This window comes from Phyllobates terribilis, unplaced genomic scaffold (genome assembly GCF_046119375.1).
Source record: "Phyllobates terribilis strain yellow unplaced genomic scaffold, ASM4611937v1 Scaffold_7__3_contigs__length_470593459, whole genome shotgun sequence".
In the NCBI taxonomy this organism is placed as follows: Eukaryota; Metazoa; Chordata; class Amphibia; order Anura; family Dendrobatidae; genus Phyllobates; species Phyllobates terribilis.
This window is the reverse complement of record NW_027362767.1, coordinates 254646046-254666099: the sequence shown is the minus strand read 5'-3', so window position 1 is coordinate 254666099 and position 20054 is coordinate 254646046. Positions and strand designations below refer to the sequence as shown.

Below are 20054 nucleotides of genomic sequence, written 5' to 3'. Positions count from 1 at the left end.
AATACCTTGTTATTACATCCTATAGTTTCACCCTTTCCTGTCAAATCTACAATCAATAAAAGAAGGTTACAAGTTCACAGCCTCTCTTTTTCTTAAAGAAGACAGGATGTCTCACTGCACACCGTGCTATCGTGTGAGGACAGAATAAAGTGAAGACCATTTCCGGTGTCTACCTCTTGAAGCTCATCAAGAGAATGCCAAGAGTGTGCAAAGCAGTCATCAAAACAAAAGGTGGCTACTTTGAAGAACCTAGAATATAAGACATATTTTCAGTTGTTTCACACTTTTTTGTTAAGTATATAATTCCACATATGTTAATTCATAGTTTTGATGCCTTCAGTGTGAATGTACAATTTTCATAGTCATGAAAATACAGAAAAATCTTTAAATGAGAAGGTGTGTCCAAACTTTTGGTCTGTACTGTATGTGTGTATGTACGTAATATGGGATGGAGGCGCTGGAAGAGGGCACGGTGCAAAATGAAGTACGGCTCATCGAGTGAAGAATGGCGAGCCCAGGAGGTATGGCTAAAGGCGGAGTCATTGAGAGTGATGCGGCAAACGAGTCAGAAGAGGTGGAGCCAGAAGAGCAGGAAGCGCGCAGTCAGAAAGAGACCGATGCCATTTTCTCATCAGATGTAGAGAGAGAAACACTGTGCAGTGCTGTGTGACGGAAAAATGGCAGCCGGATACCCTCCAACACCAGAAGAAAGGATCGAATAGGCGGAGCTGGAACTTGCCAGGTTATCAGCAGGAGAAGATGCGCTGGAGGTCGGTGCTGATGGCCTCCTGCACATCATTACTCATGGGGAGAGAGCTATAGATGAGAGCAGCAGGAGGAGAGAGGGACCGGATCTGAAGGGACAGATGCGGGTTCAGTGGAGAGAGGTCCCACAGCCGGAAGTAGGGATTATCCTCCTGGAACTGCGCATGTGTAACTGGGGTCTGATGCTGGGGAGTACCGGCCCAGTCAGAATTATGACACCACCACCCTTCGGGGCAGCCGGCCCAAAAGCGCGACCCTCAGGTGCTACCGAGCCAGTTATGGCTGCGACAGTCCCCGCTGATGATGTCGGTACAGCGGTAGCACCCCCAGGAGCTGGCAGCAGTGTGACACTACTCGCTCGGGACACTCCAACTCCTGCAAAAAAGGTCGAGACAGAGGGGCAGAATTTGATGACTGGAACCACTGTTCCCACCTAAATTCCTCTGGTGGTCAAGGTAAACTGGAGAAGGCTCTCTTTTCCCTCGCTCTCAGCTAAAGGACCCCCGGTGTGATTTGTTTTAGACCCCTCAGCGTGCTGCAATGAACATGTAGTGGAAGACCGCAAATGGACAGACACCTTAGCCAGAAAGTGGCTAGCCGGAACCCACCGTTTTTCGCCTTCGAGGATGCCCGTTCAAATGGGTGGGCAATTAGTTTTGACATAGACTAATCATCCACCTTCGGCTTTTTGGAAGAGAAGGGGCCTGGAGACCAGATATACATACACAGAAACGTGGTCAAACAGAAGTACCTGCCTCCTAGACTCCACAATTTGTACGTGTGGGAAACAGTAGAATTCATGAAGATGTAGTGTCGGAGGGGATGGTGCGCAGTGGAAGTGACATGACTCGCCATGGCCAGTGATATGGAGGACTGGGAGGAAGAGAATGCCAGTGCCAAAACCCAGCAAGAATGGGCTAAACTGGTCCAGTCAGGGTTCCAAAGGAAGGATGTGACTAAGGAAGGAGCGGTCTGCCCGCCACAGAGGCAGGTTGTGGAGGAAGGGAGATTGGTCCAATCTGAGACGGCCGCAGAAGAGAAGGAGTTTAGTGCAGCCTGGTCGCCACCCGGGCCAGTTCAGCAGAACAACCGGGTCAACAGTTATGGCCCCGCATTTGTGAGCTATGGTAGGCCGCCCCAGACGATGGAGGCTCCAGGGCAGACCAAATACCCTTACCAGCCGTGGAAATAGAGGAGGCCACCTTCCCCAACATCATGGGAGAAGCTCTGGGCGGACGGGAAAAAGCCCTCTGGAAGGCTGTGAATTAGGGTGGGCAAAAGCGCCCCTTCAGCTATTCCCGTGTTTGCTAGTAGGCCATGTTCTGGGGGTCAGGTTCCAGAGAACCCCCATAATTCAGTCGGGTCACGGAAAGGCTTAAATTTAAAGGCGAAGCGCCTTTGTTCAGTGGAACTGTTGCGGAAAATCCTCATTGCCATAAATCTTGGATGTTGTTCAGGTATTGGAAAAGGAAAAAGATTGACGGGACTGTTCCAAACCCTCGTGGCCAATGAAAGGCCTGATATAGTCAAATAGGCTGAACCTTTATTTTTGTTTCATTGTGCCCTTTGCGCCTTTTACTGCTAGACGTCAGGTGCTGGTGCAGCCGGCAGGGTCTGATACCCTCAGTAAAAGGGACGTTGATTTTTATGGATTCATTTATGTGTTCCAGGATCCTAGAAGGACCGGGTCCAGTGGTGTTTTAAGGACTGTGGACATTGTCGCAAGTCAGAACTGCAACTGAGTTCCTGTTAATTATTTAACTGTTAAGTAACTAGCAGGAAGTCAGAACGGCGGCTGCTGCTCACTTCCTGTCAATTACTTAGTCGTCCGAAGGCGGGGAGAGAGAAGCCAGCGATGATTGGGTGCTGGAATGGTGCCGGCACGGAAGGTGAGTATAAGTATTTTTATTTTAAAAGGGGGAAAACACTCCGATTGAGAAGGGGTTGACCTAGTGGTGGAACAACCCCTTTCAGTCCGAGTGTGTTAGAGTGTGTGAATTAACCTTTTTGTTATAGGTCCTAGATTGCCGCGAACGGTACAAATAAGAAAGGACACCCTCAGAGAAGAATCATTAGCATTGGGTGTGTGTGGAAGCAACAGATAGGCAAGGAATCAAGTTATTCAACAAGCAATTCTACAGTGGTGGCAGGTTCCTCACAACAGGCCAGTTGGAGCACCTAATCTGGAAGAGCTTAAGGTCGAAGTGTTAGCCAGACCTGGAGGTCAGCATGAAAGAATACGGGGGCACGTCAGTAAGGCGGTAGCTAGTGAGAGCTCCCTTACACCGTTCACAAGAGTACAGTTAGGGTGCAGTGGGCACAGCGCAACACATTGACCCATGCATCATTGTAGCATCGGCGTCTCTGCCCCCTGACAGGCAGAGACGCTGTCCCCCTTACCGCTGCGCTCCTGGCTCGGCGTCTACCGGCCCTCCTGCTGCTGCCGGCGCGCGCAGCTTCCCGAGCACTGTGCTTAGGGCTTACGCGCTCCCTCCCTCTTAAAGGGGCCGCGCGCGCCGTCCTAAGGAGTCCCCGGCCAATGGCCGGAGGACCTCTCATATAAAAGGCACCTCCTCCAAAATGGAGGTGTCCGTGCAAGGTTGTAGCTCTGTGTTCTAACTCTGCTTCAGCCCTCAGGTCCCGCTCCTAGTCTGACTACCAGTCCAGTTCGCCAGCCTGACTACCAGTCCAGTTCGCCAGCCTGACTACCAGTCTAGTCCGCCAGCCTATCAGTCCAGTCCGCCAGCCTATCAGTCCAGTCCGCCAGCCTGACTATCAGTCCAGTCCGCCAGCCTGAGTACCAGTCCAGTCCGCCAGCCTGAGTACCAGTCCAGTCCGCCAGCTTGACTACCAGTCCGCCAGCCTGACTACCTGTCTCCACCAGCCAAGTACACTCTCCAGCCCGACGGTCTGCCTATGGTCAAAAACCCGCCAGTCTGTCTATGGGCCAGGCTTGCCTGCCTACCCGGAGAACGTACCAGTTACCTGCCATGCCTACCAGCCAGCCTACCTGGAGGCTCCTGCCAGTTACCCGTGGTGTCTGCCAGTCCGTCTACCCGGATCACCTGTCAGCCTGCCTGCCGTGCTCATCTGCTGTACCGGTCAGTCCCTGCCTTCTGACCCATGGGAGTCACCTGCTCTCATACAAGGACTGGTCCAGAGTAGCCCCTGGTTCCTCTGCTCGGTCCTTCCCTGGTTCACGGAGTCGATTGAGCCGCCGTGCAACCTAGGTCAGTCCGAGTTGATACCTAGTTACATCCTCCTGGCACCGCAGCACAGAGGTTCCACCACCCGGATCCGTAACAATTATTTTTGTAAAGTCGTCTGCTTTATTCATCGGAACTTTAAAGGGGTCCGGTGCCACACAAATGGTGCCAGAACTGAACCTCAAGGTGTCCGTAACAGTAGCACAACTGCACGCAAACATCCTGGGACCTTATGTAAGGTGTTTTGGGGCGCGGATATAGATGTCGGCCGAATTCCTCCATTACAGACTTCTCAATAATATCACTCAAAGGTGATGGGGAAAGATTTAGGAGGGAAGAAATGTAATGGCCGGACTTATTGCATCGGGGCTGCTAATACAGGACCGCGCTGGTATCAGTGAGATCTACACTACCGGCTGTGTAAATAGGTGGTCGGATATAATAGCGCAGAAGATGAGGACACAGTGGTAACTTAATCAAAGATTGTTTATTAAATTATCACAACAGTTTAGGTGATTAGGATACAGAATCAAGAAGGTTTGAAAAATTATTTAAATACAGTGAATTATTTTATAATGGAAATTCCACCTTTTGAGGGTGGAAGTTGTTATAACTAATCTAAGACTAAAACTATCATACAAGGAAATAAACAATAACAATGGGTAATGGCGTCTCTGTCCGAATATCCTGGCCTATTGTGCACCACAGTCAACCTCGTGCTCTTCACCGTCGTCACTTAGTACGTCGTAGTAACAATCACAGTCCAGGCCCTAACAAGAGTCTGTGGTACTAATCCATTAGGCTCCAAGTTTCTTATCGACTAGTCGTTTCAGCGATACCTTTACTCTGGCCGCTTCTATTTCCTGAAGCGAAGCCCCCAGTCCCGTTTGTACCATAATTGACACCACAGTCGCCTCAGTTCCTCTGGTCATCTCACTCTCTCAGGTCGTCCGATTTCTTTGGTCGGCTCTCTCTCTCAGGTCGTCCGATTTCTTTGGCCAGATCTCTCTCTCAGGTCGTCCGATTTCTTTGGTCGGCTCTCTCTCTCAGATCGTCTCGATTTCTTTGGCCGGATCTCTCAGGTCGTCCGATTTCTTTGGTCGGCTCTCTCTCAGGTCATCTCGATTTCTTTGGCCGGATCTCTCAGGTTGTCTCGATTTCTTTGGTCGGCTTTCTCTCTCTCTGGTCATCTCAATTTCTTGGTCGTTTCTCTCTCTCAAGTCGTTTTGATTTCTTTTGTCGGCTCTCTCTCTCTCTGGTCGTCTCGATTTCTTTGGTCTCTTCTCTCTCCTTCGGGTCATCTTGATTTCTTTGGCCGGGTCTCTCTCTCTCAGGTCTTCTCGATTTCTTTGATCGTCTCTCTCTCTCGGGTTATCTCGATTTCTTTGGTCTGCTCTCTCTTGAGTCATGTCTCATTCAAGGCTGAGGCTTCGCTTCACTGGTCTGGCCCATGCTGGTAGTTGCGGCTATTAGCCGATTCAGCTACTTCCATGTGTCTGTCCTGATACAGGTTCACTTGTCGACTCCTCCCCTTCTCCGCCCCACTGTGCCTTTTCTAATTTTTAGCAACGACACCGTTATCACATGACCTCTTACTTTTCTTTTGGTTCCTCCCTGACAAACTACACCTATTTTATGGTTCCTACCCTCTGATAATGTTGCACTGTATTACATGGGTAATATCTGTGTATTAATGTATTTCAGGCTCCTGGACGCTCCGGGTCGATTTTCAGGACGTGGAATATAATAATTATTTTGCCACATATGAATCGTTCTCGGTTCTTGAGGAGTCGCAAAAGTACAAACTATTGTTGGGCACCTTCACAAGTGGCAATGCAGGTGAGACCCCCGGGCCGTACACTTCACTACAGTCACAGGTAATCATGGTAGCTATATAATCCAGAAGCACTTCACTATCACATCTCTGCTCAGGATGCTGAGATATGTGGTGCTGTTTGGTGCATCCTCGCACAGCTGCCCCTATGTCTGTCTGCGTCTCATTTTTCTATCCACAGAAAAAGTGATTGGCGACCACATAGACAGGCGCGGGGATGGTGTGAAGACCCCACCAGACAGCCCCTCATATCTCACCTGGACCCCTATGACTGTGATGGGGATGGTGTGGGATATCGGGGTCAGGGTTGGCCTTAGAGATATAAATTGTCTGTCCCTGATGATCTGGCAGCTGTGACATATGGGTGTAAGGTAGACGCCAACCAAGGTGCTAGACCTTGCACCAGAAGATCACGTGTGACTGTGAAAATCCAAATAGGGGTTATGAGAAGTTCTGGATGTAAAACCCAGATGTAGCGCAGATCTGTGGGATAGGAATCTATGGTGCTGCGGGTAGTTCTGGTTAATAAGAGGCCTAATAATGTACATTTTTCTGAATTTCCAGGGGACTCCTTCACTATCCACAATAATTCAATGTTTTCCACCAAGGACCAGGACAATGATTCCAGCACAAGGGACTGTGCAAAAAACAACATGGGAGGCTGGTGGTACAACAGTTGTTGCTATGCTAATCTGAATGGACTTTACCTCCACGGCTCGTACGATGGCACCACAACAAATGGCATCATCTGGAAGACTGGGAAAGGCTTTAGATATTCCTACAAACTGACCGAAATGAAGATCAGGCCCAACAAGTGAGGAACGTAGGAAAACATCTCATGTATCTACTCATTCCCACAGCCCAGAACATAATCATGCAGCCGCCATCTACAGTATATATCAATATCATAGACGGAAGCAATGCATGAATCATCTACTCGCTGTTAACTTGATAACAATAAAATATACTCCTGCAGTCCCATTTTATACTTTTTTTGTACGGATTTTGCTGTTACCAATGTAACTGCTGCTACACGGCTCAGTGCCGGACCATTGTCTGTCTGTCTATCTTTTTGTATATTGGAATAGAACATACAAGTAAAGAACAATTTACAGTGGTGTAATGTGGCGCGGGGCGGTAGCCGTGGGCAAGGTACTCATCTTCCGCATCCTGGCACGCTACATGAAAATGGGGGTTCTGCCTGGGTGTGTGGACTTTAACTCTTGGGGCGCTACGTCTTTGCAGACCTCATGATAACAGTGACTTCGGCTGGCCAGGACCAGATGTTGTAAAGTTCAATGAGGCAGACCATTACTCAAAAATCAACTGTCTTTTACTAAACAATAATGTAGGGAAAAGTATGTACAGTGGATTGCGGGTGCAAAACTTTGTGGACATTTCTTTTAGAATATATGAGATTTTCATACACATTCCGCTTCTTCCTGAGCTCACTCCTCTCTGTCCATTAGCCTCTCTCTCTAACTTCCCCACGACTCAGCACAGCACTTAGGGAGCTTCCGTAGTCTCCAACAAAAGCACCACTAATCGGTAAGCGAGAGTGCCATCTTTCAACCCACGGTTTCACATCCTTTTTCTCTTAGGGGAGCTACTTGTGCCACTATGGCTGTTACTTAGCTTCCCTGCTTGCCAACGCCTTAGAACTACTGCACGGTGCACTCTCTCTTCGTCTCACTTTCCTTCTTAGTGCTGCTCCGTCACTTAACTGTCAGATTACTCCGTATCGTCCCGCTAGGCTTCCTACCCTAGACCTTGTCTCTGGAGAAACACTCACTCCTTCTAATGCTCTTCCTTGTCTCCACTCTATATCATGTTATCCAATATCTCCGTCTCCGCTCACTTTTGGGACACCCAATCCAAAGGTCTGCTCTAGCTGCTGGCTCGGCCCTAGCTGCCTTCCTGACACAAAACTCCCTCTGTCCCTTCACATTAGCCCCTCCCACTCTGGGCTAGTCGCAACCATTAACTCTACCTGTCCCTATAAACTATCTGTGGCTGGATAGAACACAACTCTACTGCTAATAACGCACATCACTAAACACATTACACATCTATGAAGCTGAGTCACTTTGCACGGCCAAGCCGTGAGATGGGATAGTCAGGTGGTCCGAAGTCAAAAGCCAGGAGGGTACGTCATAAACAGAGGGAAGAGACAAAGGTGTAGTCAGGTAACATTCAGTTGGTCAGAATACCAGGAGGATAGTGGATTAGATCAAAAGGGGTTAAACAGACGGATGGTCAGAACAAGGTCCAAGGTCAGGCAACAGAAGATCAATTCATAGAACACAAGACACAGAGAAACAAATCTCACACAAGCTGAATGTACGTCTGGCAGAGGTCTGGGAGAAACAGCCCAGTTAAGCAGCCTGGCAATCACCTGGGATAATGAACACCTGGAAATAGCCAGTGCCTCTCAGTCTCAGATTGGACAGCCGAGCTGTCAATCAACACACTGGCGGATTCAGCACACTCCTGTACCAGATTGGATGACCGAGCTTTCAAGTCAAAGTACTGACAGCTTCAGCACGCCCCTGCACCAGATTGGACGACTGAGCTGTAAGTAATTGCATTGCAGACACACTGAGGGGTGTAACCGTGACAACATCCAAATACATTGTAACAATACATGTGTCTTAAAGGGGGAACATGGGCAACACCTCCAGCTCCTTACACTGGGGCGGGGGACCATTATATAACTGGGGGCGTGCCAGTTACCAAAACATATCCATCATTCGTACACCATAGTGAAGGTCTGCACGAGGAAAGGCGATCATATCCATCACTGTCCATGAAGACCTGCTGGCTCGCCGCCCTCTGTGCTGCTGTGGCAGCTCTCAGTAATGCTGAGGACTCTTGTCCGGGTAGGTCAATCAGCCACAATAGAGCCCAGGTGGATCAGCATCCTCTGAGCCCCCATTTCTCTTCCTCTGGGTATCGCCATTACAGTTCCTAATCCTTTTCTTATTCCTTCTAATCAGAAGTGAAGATCATTGGCGTCAGAGACTAGGATCGGTTGTCCATTCTCTGCGGATGTCCTGGAATACCCGGATCTACTGGACAGAAGGGAGAACTCGGAGAAAAAGGTGAATAATAATAATAATCCACTGACCTTTTAATGCAATAGTAATGTGAACTTTATCCATTATTTTTTGTTGTATTTATGTAAGGCTGTGGAATGTATTGTCTCATTCTGGCCCCTGAAGACAATAATCACGCCATGTGAACAGTGTCATGCGTTTTTATATACAGATATGTTGTGTCATGTGAAGTGTGAACTATGTCCTGTGGTTCTTGGAATGTGTTAGGTAGTCATGTGATATGATGTGAATTGCCATGTATTGTGTTATGGTAATGTACAGCGTATAAGTAATGTGAAGAGTTAATGTACAATGTGGGTAGTGTATAGTGCAGAATGTGTATAGGGTAAGCACAAGATAAGACATAGTTTAGTGCTTAGGATAAAAATATATAGTGACTGTAGTTAAGGTAGGACATTAGGACAATATACAGCTAATGTTTGGGACTTGCCCGCATATGGAGTATGGCCAGTAAAAAGGAGACAACTTCCTGGATAGAGAGAGTTAGAGTTAGTTGGTGACAGTGACAAGGTCAAGTTTAAGGTGCAGTGGGCTGCTAGCAGAAGTGAGTACAAATTGTTCTGGGCGGTATGAGGCCTTAGAAAACTCCCAGCAGACATTCCTGCAATGTCCGGACCCTAAGGCTTGAAACAGGTGGAGAGCACCTTAACACCTTCCGTACAGAGGAAGATGGACATGGAACCGCGTGAGAGAAAGGTAACGGACCTCGGCAATACAGCGGAATCAGACGGGAAATCCCTGGGGCTGACTGGAACATTAAGCATAGGGATAGTCCAGGTAGAACGGAAAGGAAAGCTGGAAATGTACTGTGCTATGGACATAAGAAATTGAGAATGCTGTCCCTGATAGTGCGTGTTACAATCTGATGACCTTGAACTGTCCAGTAAACATTTATGTGCTGGAGCAAACCAGGTGTCTCCTGATCTGTGTGCGGCTGTTCCTGAATGTTGGAATAACGCTTATTATTGTATACTATGTGAATTATATGTCCCAGCTCTTCACAAAATGGATTTTCTAGCTCAGGAGGAGATAGCGAATGCCAGACTGCATCCTAGCCCAATCTAGCGTGTAGGGACAAGGAGATACATGTCCCAGCCTTTTGGAACCTCCTAAAACCAGTGTGTTTGGTTTCCACATGTAGCAGGGGCCTGGCCGGGTCCGTTGACACCAGAACCGGTTCCCTGAGACCCTCCAGTAAGGAGGTATGGCCACTTTAGTTCTTGGAGTCTCTTAGCTAGGAAGGAACAGGGGTGGAGACTTGGGGTTGAGCCGGGGGGCGAGAGTGGGAGTTCCGAGAGAGTTTGACGGTCTCTGTATCCTAAAGCCTATTGTCTTTTCCTGGGGAAGCTCGTGACATCAAGAAGTGTGGGAGAAGCCCAGCAACCAAGCAGGGCCCACAACCTTTCCCATGTGGCCACCCATCCCCTGAGCCATGCTTTCCATCTACTGGTAACTGACTTTAAGATGTTATGCTTGATGTACCATGCTTTTGTACTTGTAACTCTGACCACTGTATATGTATAACCTTTTGTATATAGTAATTGTTTAGTGAGCCCTTATGGCGATTAAATATATAATTCAATCTTGGGCTGTTCTTGTATCTCGATCCACGAACCCTACGTCTGTTGTTCGGTCCAATAAACGCGCTACGGGGCTGGTTTCTAGCCCGATCTAAGTCTGTTATATCAAAAATAAACTGGTGGCAGCTCTATCTTGGCCGACAAGGCTCTGCTTCACTGCAATATTGAAAGTGCCTCTCAGCCTGTCAGGAGTGTGGGAGAGTGTGGGGCCACGTCAGCGTCTGAGTGGACCACCTTGTCCCACTCCCTGGTGCCTCTCTGTACCCGTGTGGACAGGAGGTGATGGTGTAGAACTGTGCCGATCTGACCTTAAGCATCCTTGAGGGGGTGCGGAACGTCACGTTGGTGCAAAGGGTAGATCAGTATCACGTGCTCCATCTGGTGTAGTGTGATGTCAGGCGGGTGGCGGGGTGTGGATCCACTGGAAGAAGCTGCGACAGCGGGATTCTGCGGGGCCCCCCTGGTGCCATTTCTTCACAGTATGTAAATTTGAAACTGCAAAAGAAATGTGGGAAAAGCTGCAGAAAGTGCATGAAAGGATAAATCTCAGCAATAAGCTCTATTTAATGAGAAAGCTGTATCAGTCCAAGCTAAATAAGGGCTAAGATATGCAGGATCACATAAGAAATACTCTAGAAATTGTGGAGCGCCTGCAGGGCTTTGAGGAAGGATTTCCATGTTGCTGCACTACTACTACACGGTCTACCAGAAAACTATTACACACTTTTAACTGCACTAGATGTGGCCAAGATTATGAGATAACATTGGAGTATGTCAGAGAAAAGCTTGTAGATGAGTATAAGCGAAAGACAGAAAGTGTAAGCAGTAGTGGGGTTTCCAAAGCAGAATCTGTTTTAAAAACCCAAGATCTACCCAAATATAAAAGTAATTTGAAGGAAATACGTGAATGTTTTTTCTGCAAGAAATCAGGACACCTAAAGGATGATTGAAGAGTCTGGAAAGCTAGAATGAATCAGCTGAAAAGGCAAAATAATTATCAAAGGGTTAAAAGTGCCATTATTGAAGAAGCTGTGTTTACTGTTAATGTACATCAAAGCATACATGGTGTATAGACTCCGAGGCAACTAGTCATGTGACTAATGACAGAAGCTTCTTCTCTAACCTTGACCAAAGTAAGTCAGAGAAAGTGATCTTTGCTAATGGTCAGTATATGAATTCCGAGGGAATAGGAGATGGTTACATTAATTGTCAAGTCTCTTCAACACAAAGCAGAAAGATCCCAATAAAGGACGTGCTCTATGTCCCTAGTCTTGAAGGCGTCTTGCACATAAAGACCCAGAAGCAATAATTAAGTTAGCTCAAAAACAACTTGCTTATGGTATTACAGTCAATCTGTGTAATCAGACAATGAAATGTACTACCTGTTTTAAAGGGAAAATGTCAAGAAAATCCTTTCCTAAGAATAGTACTACAAAATCGGAACAGCTGAACTTCTGAACTTAATACAGATGTTTGTAGTCCAATCAGTACTCAAACTCCTGGAAAGAAGAGATATTTTCTTACATTTATCGATGATTATTCAAGAAATACAGTTGTTTATCTGCTTCACAGCAAAGATGAAATTCCAGAGAAACTTGAATGATATCTCACTGAAGAATGTAACAAATTTGGGAGAATGCCAAAAATTCTGAGTGCAGATAATGGAACTGAATATACAAGTAATGAGACACAAAGCATTTTAAGGACAAATGGAATCATGTTTCAGACCACTGTACCATACAACCCTGAACAAAACTGTGTAGCAGAAAGAAAGAACCGAACACTTTGTGAAAGTGGAAGAAGTATGTAATTTGACACAGATTTGCCAATAACATATTGGGGTGAAGCAATCATGACAGCTTGCTATCTTCAAAATAGGCTACCAGGTAAAGCTACTGAGAAAACTCCATTTGAGCAATGGAACAGCAAGAAGCCTGAACTACAACACATAAGAATGTTCAGAAGTAAAGTATTTGTACATATTCCCAAAGAAAAACGTACCAAGTGGGAATCTCATGCAAAAGAGGGTATCCTGGTGGGCTACTGTGAAACCCAGAAAGGATATACACTGCTCAAAAAAATAAAGGGAACACTTAAACAACAGAATATAACTCCAAGTAAATCAAACTTCTTTGAAACCAAACTGTCCACTTAGGAAGCAACACTGATTGACAATCAATTTCACATGCTGTTGTGCAAATGGAATAGACAATAGATGGAAATTATTGGCAATTATCAAGACACCCTCAATAAAGGAGTGGTTCTGCAGGTGGGGCCACAGACCACATCTCAGTACCAATGCTTTCTGGCTGATGCTTTGGTCACTTTTGAATGTTGGTTGTGCTTTCACACTCATGGTAGCATGAGACGGACTCTACAACCCACAGAAGTTGCTTATGTAGTGCAGCTCATCCAGTATGGCACATCAATGCAAGCTGTGGCAAGAAGGTTTGCTGTGTCTGTCAGCGTAGTGTCCAGAGGCTGGAGGTGCTACCAGGAGACAGGCCATTACACCAGGAGACGTGGAGGGGGCTGTAGGAGGGCAACAACCCAGCAGCAGGACCGCTACCTCCGCCTTTGTGTAAGGAGGAACAGGAGGAGCACTGCCAGAGCCGTACAAAATGACCTCCAGCAGGCCACAAATGTGCATGTGTCTGTACAAATGGTTAGAAACCAACTCCATGAGGGTGGTATGAGGGCCCGACGTCCACAGATAGGGGTTGTGCTCACAGCCCAACACTGTGCAGGACGCTTGGCATTTGCCACAGAACACCAGGATTGGCAAAGTCTCCACTGGCGCCCTGTGCTCTTCACAGATGAAAGCAGGTTCACACAGAGCACGTGACAGACGTTACAGAGTCTGGAGACGCCGTGGAGGGTGATCTGCTGCCTGCAACATCCTTCAGCATGACCGGTTTGGCAGTAGGTCAGTAATGGTGTGGGGTGGTATTTCTTTGGAGGGCCGCACAGCCCTCCATGTGCTCGCCAGAGGTAGCCTGACTGCCATTAGGTACCGAGATGAGATCCTCAGACCCCTTGTGAGACCATATGCTGGTGCGGTTGGCCCTGGGTTTTTCCTAATGCAGGACAATGCCAGACCTCATGTGGCTGGAGATCCCACAGGAGACCATCCGCAACCTCATCAGGAGCATGCCCAGGCGTTGTAGGGAGGTCATACAGGCACGTGGAGGCCACACACAATACTGAGCCTCATTTTGACTTGTTTTAAGGACATTACATCAAAGTTGGATCAGCCTGTAGTGTGTTTTTCCACTTTAGTTTTGGAGGTGACTCCAAATCCAGGCCTCCATTGGTTAATAAATTTGATTTCCATTGATGATTTTTGTGTGATTTTGTTGTCAGCACATTCAACTTTGTACAGAACAAAGTATTCAATGAGAATATTTCATTCATTCAGATCTAGGATGTGTTATTTGAGTGTTCCCTTTATTTTTTTGAGCAGTGTAGAATCCTGCACCCAGAAACACAAAAATGAACAAAGTCTTATTGGAAGAAGGATTTAAAAGAGGTCAAGCAGATCCATGTTTATACACAAAATGTACAGACGGAAAGTGGATGTACAGTTGAAACCATAAGTTTACATACACTACATAAAAAGACACATATCTATGTTTTTCTCAATATCTGACATGAAATCAGAATAAACCTTTCCCATTTTAGGTCAATGAGGATTACCATAATTTTTAATATTTGCCAAATGCCAGAATAATGAGAGTGAGAGAATGTGTTACACTAACGCCGCTAGGTTCAGATAGGGGCGAGACAGGTTACATGAATTCTTTGGAATCCTGGGGGAACCGTTACTCAGGGTGACCATAGACCATGTGCTGCAGCTTCTCTCAGGCACACAGGGGTATTGACCCTTAGGCACAGACATGTAGGTTGTTTCACTTGCTGACCAGACACACTTGACAATAGTCCTCATAAACGGTAGAACAGTAACATTTGATAAGAAGCCGCACAGCCAGTGCAAGTGAAGTCTTATGAGCAACAAGCTCCAGTGACAAACAATACAGTTTCCTTAGCAGCACAGCAGTTCACAGTCTTCCCAGTAGTACAGGACAGCACAGTTGTAATGCAAAGGCACATTAATGAACACAGCATTCTTTACAGCACAGTGAGATGGAGGGGGGGAGGGGTTGCTGAGGGAGATGGTCCCTGTGACACCATTTCTTCCAGCCCTTATCTTTTTGCCTGACAATACTCTGCACTGCTAGTTCAGGAACTCTACCTGACCTGTGCTTAGCTTCACTCCTGACTTGAATCCTTTTCACTTGCAGGGGCGCTTCTGTGAGATACAGAACACACACACCACCTTTCTCTTCGGCTCCAGCCAAACAGTAAACAACATCCCCACAATCCCCCTGGGGCTCTGCTAAAACATTCCCTTTCTCCTGTGACTGTGTTAACCCCTCTAGTTGCTGGATGCTTTTAAAGCACAAGCACTACTTCTGCATGTCACACTCTGCAATAGCACTACTTCTGCATGACACAAATTTTTTAAGGCATTTTTATTACTTACTGCAAAGTCAAAAGTTTACATACATTTCATTAGTATTTGGCACTACTGCCCTCAAACTGAATGACTTGGGTCAAACATTTGGGATATCCTTCCACAAGCTTCTCACAATAGTTGGTTGGAATTTGGGCCCATTCCTCCTGACAAAACTGGTGTAACTGATCCAGGTTTGTAGGACGCCTTGGTCGCACCAGCCTTTTCAGCTTTACCCATAAATTTTCAATAGGATTGAGATCAGGGCTTTGTGATGACCACTCCAAAACAGGGACTTTGTTATCCTTAAGCCACTTTGTTACCATTTTGGCAGTATGCTTCAGGTCATTGTCCATTTGGAAGACCCATTTCCACCCAAGCTTTAACTTCCTGGCTGATGTCTTGAGATGTTGCTTCAGTATTGCCACATAATCATCTTTTTTTATGATCCTAACTATTTTGTGAAGTGCACCAGTCCCTCCTGCAGCAAAACAACCCCACAACATGATGCTGCCACTCCCGTGTTTCACAGTTGGGATGGTGTTTTTAGGTTTCCAAGCTTCTCCCTTTTCCCTCCAAACGTAACGATGGTCATTATGTCCAAAAAGTTCAATTTTAGTTTCATCAGACCACAAGACGTCTCCAAAGCTTAAGGGCTTTGTTCCTGTGTGCATTTTCAAACATTAATCTGGCTTTTTTATGTTTCTATTGGAGTAATGGCTTCTCCCTGGCAGAGTGGCCTTTCAGCCCATGCTGATACAGTACTCGTTTCACTGTGGATATTGACACAATTTTACCAGCTTCCGCCATCATCTTCACAAGGTCTTTTGCTTTTGTCCTTGGGTTGATATGCACATGTCGGACCAAAGCACGTTCATCTCTTGGACACAGAACCAGTCTCCTTCCTGAGCAGTATGATGGCCGGACATTCCCATCTTGTTTGTACTTGCGTATAATTGTTTGTACAGATGAATGAGGCACCTTCAGGCATCTTGAAATTGTACCCACGGATGAGCTAAACTTGTGCAAGTCCACAATTATCTTCCTGATATCTTGGCTGATTTCTTTAGACTTTCCCATGATGCTACACAAAGAAGCAGTGTGTTTCAAGTGTGCATTAAAATAGATCCACAGGTGTGTCTCTAATTAACTCACATGTTGCCAAAAAACCTATCAGAAGCTTCCAAACACATGACATCATATGGGCAGTCCAGGATTGTTTAAAGGAATAGTAATCTTAGTGTATCTAAACTTTTGACTTTGCAGTGAGTAAAATGCCTTAAAACATTCTCTCTCTCATTATTCTGGCATTTGGCAAATATTAAAAATTATTGTAATCCTAATTGACCTAAAACGGGAAAGGTTTATTCCGATTTCATGTCAGATATTGAGAAAAACATGCATATGTGTCTTTTTATATAGTGTACGTAAACTGCTGGTTTCAACTGTATGTTCTCTTATATGTGGACGATGCAATTATGGATCATCAAGAGGAAACAGAAATTGCAGAGATGACTAAAATTTTCAATAAACAGTTTGAAACTAAAGACCTTTGAAAAGTGACATATTATCTAGGAATCCAGGTCCAAAGAGAAGAAGATGGAAGCTTTTTTCTCAACCAAAGTGCAAAAATCAACTCGATTCTGAATCCGGTTGCATGGATTTATATAGTGTGACCAAGTTGTCAAGCACTTTCCAAGTGATGCTAAAATCGCTTGGAAAGCGCTTGTCAACCCGCATGCAGAAGTGCATGTGAAGAACGCTTCACTTCCGCTTGTCCCCGGCAGGAAAAACGCATGTAAAATCCGCATGCGTTTTTTCTGCCAGGGAGATGCAGAAACGCTCAAAAAAAATCCGGATCATTTCTGCATCATGGGCACATAGCCTTACATTAATTATATGACTCAATATTGAGCACATGTAGCCATCTAAACAAGGCGGGAGGCCACACGGTGCCATCTATACACAGCGGGAGGCCGCACGGCGCCATCTATACACGGCGGGAGGCCGCACGGCACCATCTATGCACGACGGGAGGCCACACGGCGCCTTCTATGCACGGCAGGAGGCCGCACGTAGCCATCTATGCACGGCGAGAGGCTGCACGTAGCCATCTATACACGGCGGGAGGCCGCACGTAGCCATCTATACACGGCAAGAGGCTGCACGTAGCCATCTATACAAGGCGGGAGGCCGCACGTAGCCATCTATACACGGCGGGAGGCCGCACGTAGCCATCTATGCACGGCGAGAGGCTGCACGTAGCCATCTATACACGGCGGGAGGCCGCACGTAGCCATCTATACACGGCGGGAGGCCGCACGTAGCCATCTATACACGGCGGGAGGCCGCACGGCGCCCCCCAGAGACAACGGGAGGCCGCACGCAGTCACGCACACACAAACATATACAGACATATACCGTACATACATGCATAAACACATTTGAAACACAAAAATACATATAAACAGACATAACACATTGATATCGGCCTACTCTCACACACACTCACACACACACACTCTCACACACACACACACACACACACACACTCACACACACACTCACACACACTCACCATCCCCCGGCTCCAGTCCTCCTGCTCCTCTCCGGTGCAGCAGTGCAGGCCGGGCGCGAACTGTGTGACGTCACAGCTAGGAGACACGGCCGCGCACAGGGTCGTGTCTCCTAGCTGTGTCGCGGCTGGGCCAGCACAGGGAACTTAACAGCTGCAGTGCTGGCCCAGCCGAAGAAGAAGTAGCGGACGTGCGCCGCTGCTGGGAGAGCGGTCCGGGGGCCCCCCGCCACTGTCTACCGGTATGTGCCACGGCGCCGCACATATAATGAGGGCAATCTGGCCATAGACACCCCGGGGCCCCTGGAGGCCCGTGGCCCTGGGCGGTAGCCCAGATTGCCCTCATTATAATCCGCCTATGGAACTCATTGACCAAAAATTGCTAATAATTTCAGAATTTTCTAGATGGAAAGGGAGAAGTCGCTACAGAGAAGGTATTTTATGGTGAGTGAAGGCATTGAACTCAGTGTAAAACCTAAATTGATAAGTTGGAGGTTGGGGAGGAGACGACAGGGGCCATGCATTTCTCGGAAGCAGGGGTGACTCTGGGACAAACGTTCCAGGTTAATCATGGGCAAAGCTGAAAAGGCAGGTGCGAGCAAGGCAACCTACAAACCTGGATCAGTTACACCAGTTTTGTCAGGAGGAATGGGCCCAAATTCTGACCAACTATTATGAGAAGCTTGTGGAAGGATATCCCAAACGTTTCACGCAAGTCATTCAGTTTAAGGGCAATGGTACCAAATACTAATGAAATGTATGTAAACTTTTGACTTTGCAGTAAGTAATAAAAATACCTTAAAACATTCTCTCTCTCTCTCTCTCTCTCATTATTCTGGCATTTGGCAAATATTAAAAATTATGGTAATCCTAATTTACCTGAAACGGGAAATGTTTATTCTGATTTCATGTCAGATATTGAGGAAAACATGCAGATGTGTCTTTTTAAATAGTGTATGTAAACTTCTGGTTTCAACTGTATCTATCTGTTCTATCTATCTATCTATTGTAAGGTGGCGGTGTTCACACCGTGCAGTAACTGAGGCAGTGACCCAAGCAAGTCCAACATAAACAGCTTTATTCAGCAACTCACGGGTAAACAGAAAAGTCCTCCGGTTCGCAGCCGGGTTAACCTGAGTCCTTAAACGGGTGCAGAGCCTTCCCAGGCGTGGGTTCAGCCACACTCAATCCTGCTGAGCTTTCCTGCTATCCTCCTAGCAGGTTCCAACATAGAACACCACTAATCCTTAATGCAGGGTTTTTAAAGGACCTGTGGCAAGAGCCACTGGAAAACCCAGGTTGGAGGGAGGAGGCCGCCCCACTGCCTTCCTGTATCCTCCCCCAAGAAACGAAGGCCCTGCCGGGTTTTACTTAATCTGCCTTAGCCAGATAGACTGACCAGGTCAATGCTCACCTTCATTCCTGCACTGCAGCCGCAGGTGTGTCTGTGACTGCAATGCACTCCAATGGATTTCATAGGTCTCTGTACACATTCTGGGGGATATATAACGTCCCTCGTATACGATCCCAGTCACTGCCTCACATATCCCCACCTCTGTTCAAACTTGAGAGGTTGAACATTTGTCACCATACAGGGTGCCCGGGACAGGGCATCCGCGTTTGCCTGCGACTTCTCCGGGCTTCGGGTACCCGGTACGGTCTCATTCGTACCCTTACCCCAGGCTTGGTGACAATGTCAGGTTGGAGAACCGCAGTGCTACCCGGTAGCTCTGAGAACACGTCGATATTGTGCTGCACCAGTGAGCGAGCCTCCCGTCGCTGCTGTTTAGTGAGAGCATCACTTATCCTGACCTCTCCCTCAGACGCACCCCTGGCTGAGGGTACGCGTACTACCACCCGATCGCCCATTGTTAAAAGACCTGTCCGTGGCTCTTTTATTATATGTGCGCCTCCGTGCTGCCCTGGCATCTAACAGATGTTCTTTCACGATGGGCATGACCGCCGCAATCCTGTCCTGCATACTAGCCACGTGTTCAATTATACTCCTATGTAGAGTCGGCTCTTGTTCCCACGTCTCTTTGGCTACGTCCAACAGACCCCTAGGGTGACTGCCGTACAATAACTCAAAGGGAGAGAACCCTGTGGAAGCCTGGGGTACCTCACGGACGGCGAACATCAAATAGGGTAGCAACATATCCCAATACCTCCCGTCCTTAGAAACCACCTTTTTTAACATGGACTTGAGGGTTTTATTGAACAGTTCTACTAGCCCGTCGGTCTGAGGGTGGTATACCGAGGTGCGCATTTGTTTTATTCTCAGCAGTTTGCACAGTTCCCTCGTCACCTTGGACATAAAAGGGGTCCCTTGATCCATCAGGATCTCCTTAGGTAGTCCAAGGCGACAGAACATGGCAAACAGCTCCCGTGGAATCAGTTTCGCTGAGCGGTGGCGTAGCGGTATAGCCTCCGGGTACCGGGTGGCACAGTCAACGACCACAAGTATA

The 20054-nt window shown here is 47.2% G+C and overlaps 1 protein-coding gene and 1 long non-coding RNA gene across 6 annotated transcripts in view; one reads left to right on the top strand and one right to left on the bottom strand.

Annotated features, from left to right (window-relative positions):
- The window catches only part of LOC141154411 (ficolin-2-like), a 49315-nt gene extending 42535 nt beyond the window's left edge, over positions 1-6780 (top strand). For 3 of the 5 annotated variants that reach the window (XM_073640319.1, XM_073640318.1, XM_073640320.1), the window contains 2 exons: positions 5676-5810; positions 6370-6780. In XM_073640319.1, the coding sequence (XP_073496420.1) occupies positions 5676-5810; positions 6370-6623 (389 nt within the window). In that variant the 3' untranslated portion in view covers positions 6624-6780. Of the gene's footprint in view, positions 1-25; positions 5519-5675; positions 5811-6369 lie in introns of those variants that run through there. The other 2 variants (XR_012247435.1, XR_012247434.1) reach the window with 2 other exon arrangements.
- The window catches only part of LOC141154415 (uncharacterized), a 44385-nt gene continuing 28944 nt past the window's right edge, over positions 4614-20054 (bottom strand). The window contains exon 6 of the long non-coding RNA XR_012247436.1: positions 4614-10996. This is a non-coding gene — a long non-coding RNA (uncharacterized lncRNA). The remainder of the gene's footprint in view (positions 10997-20054) is intronic.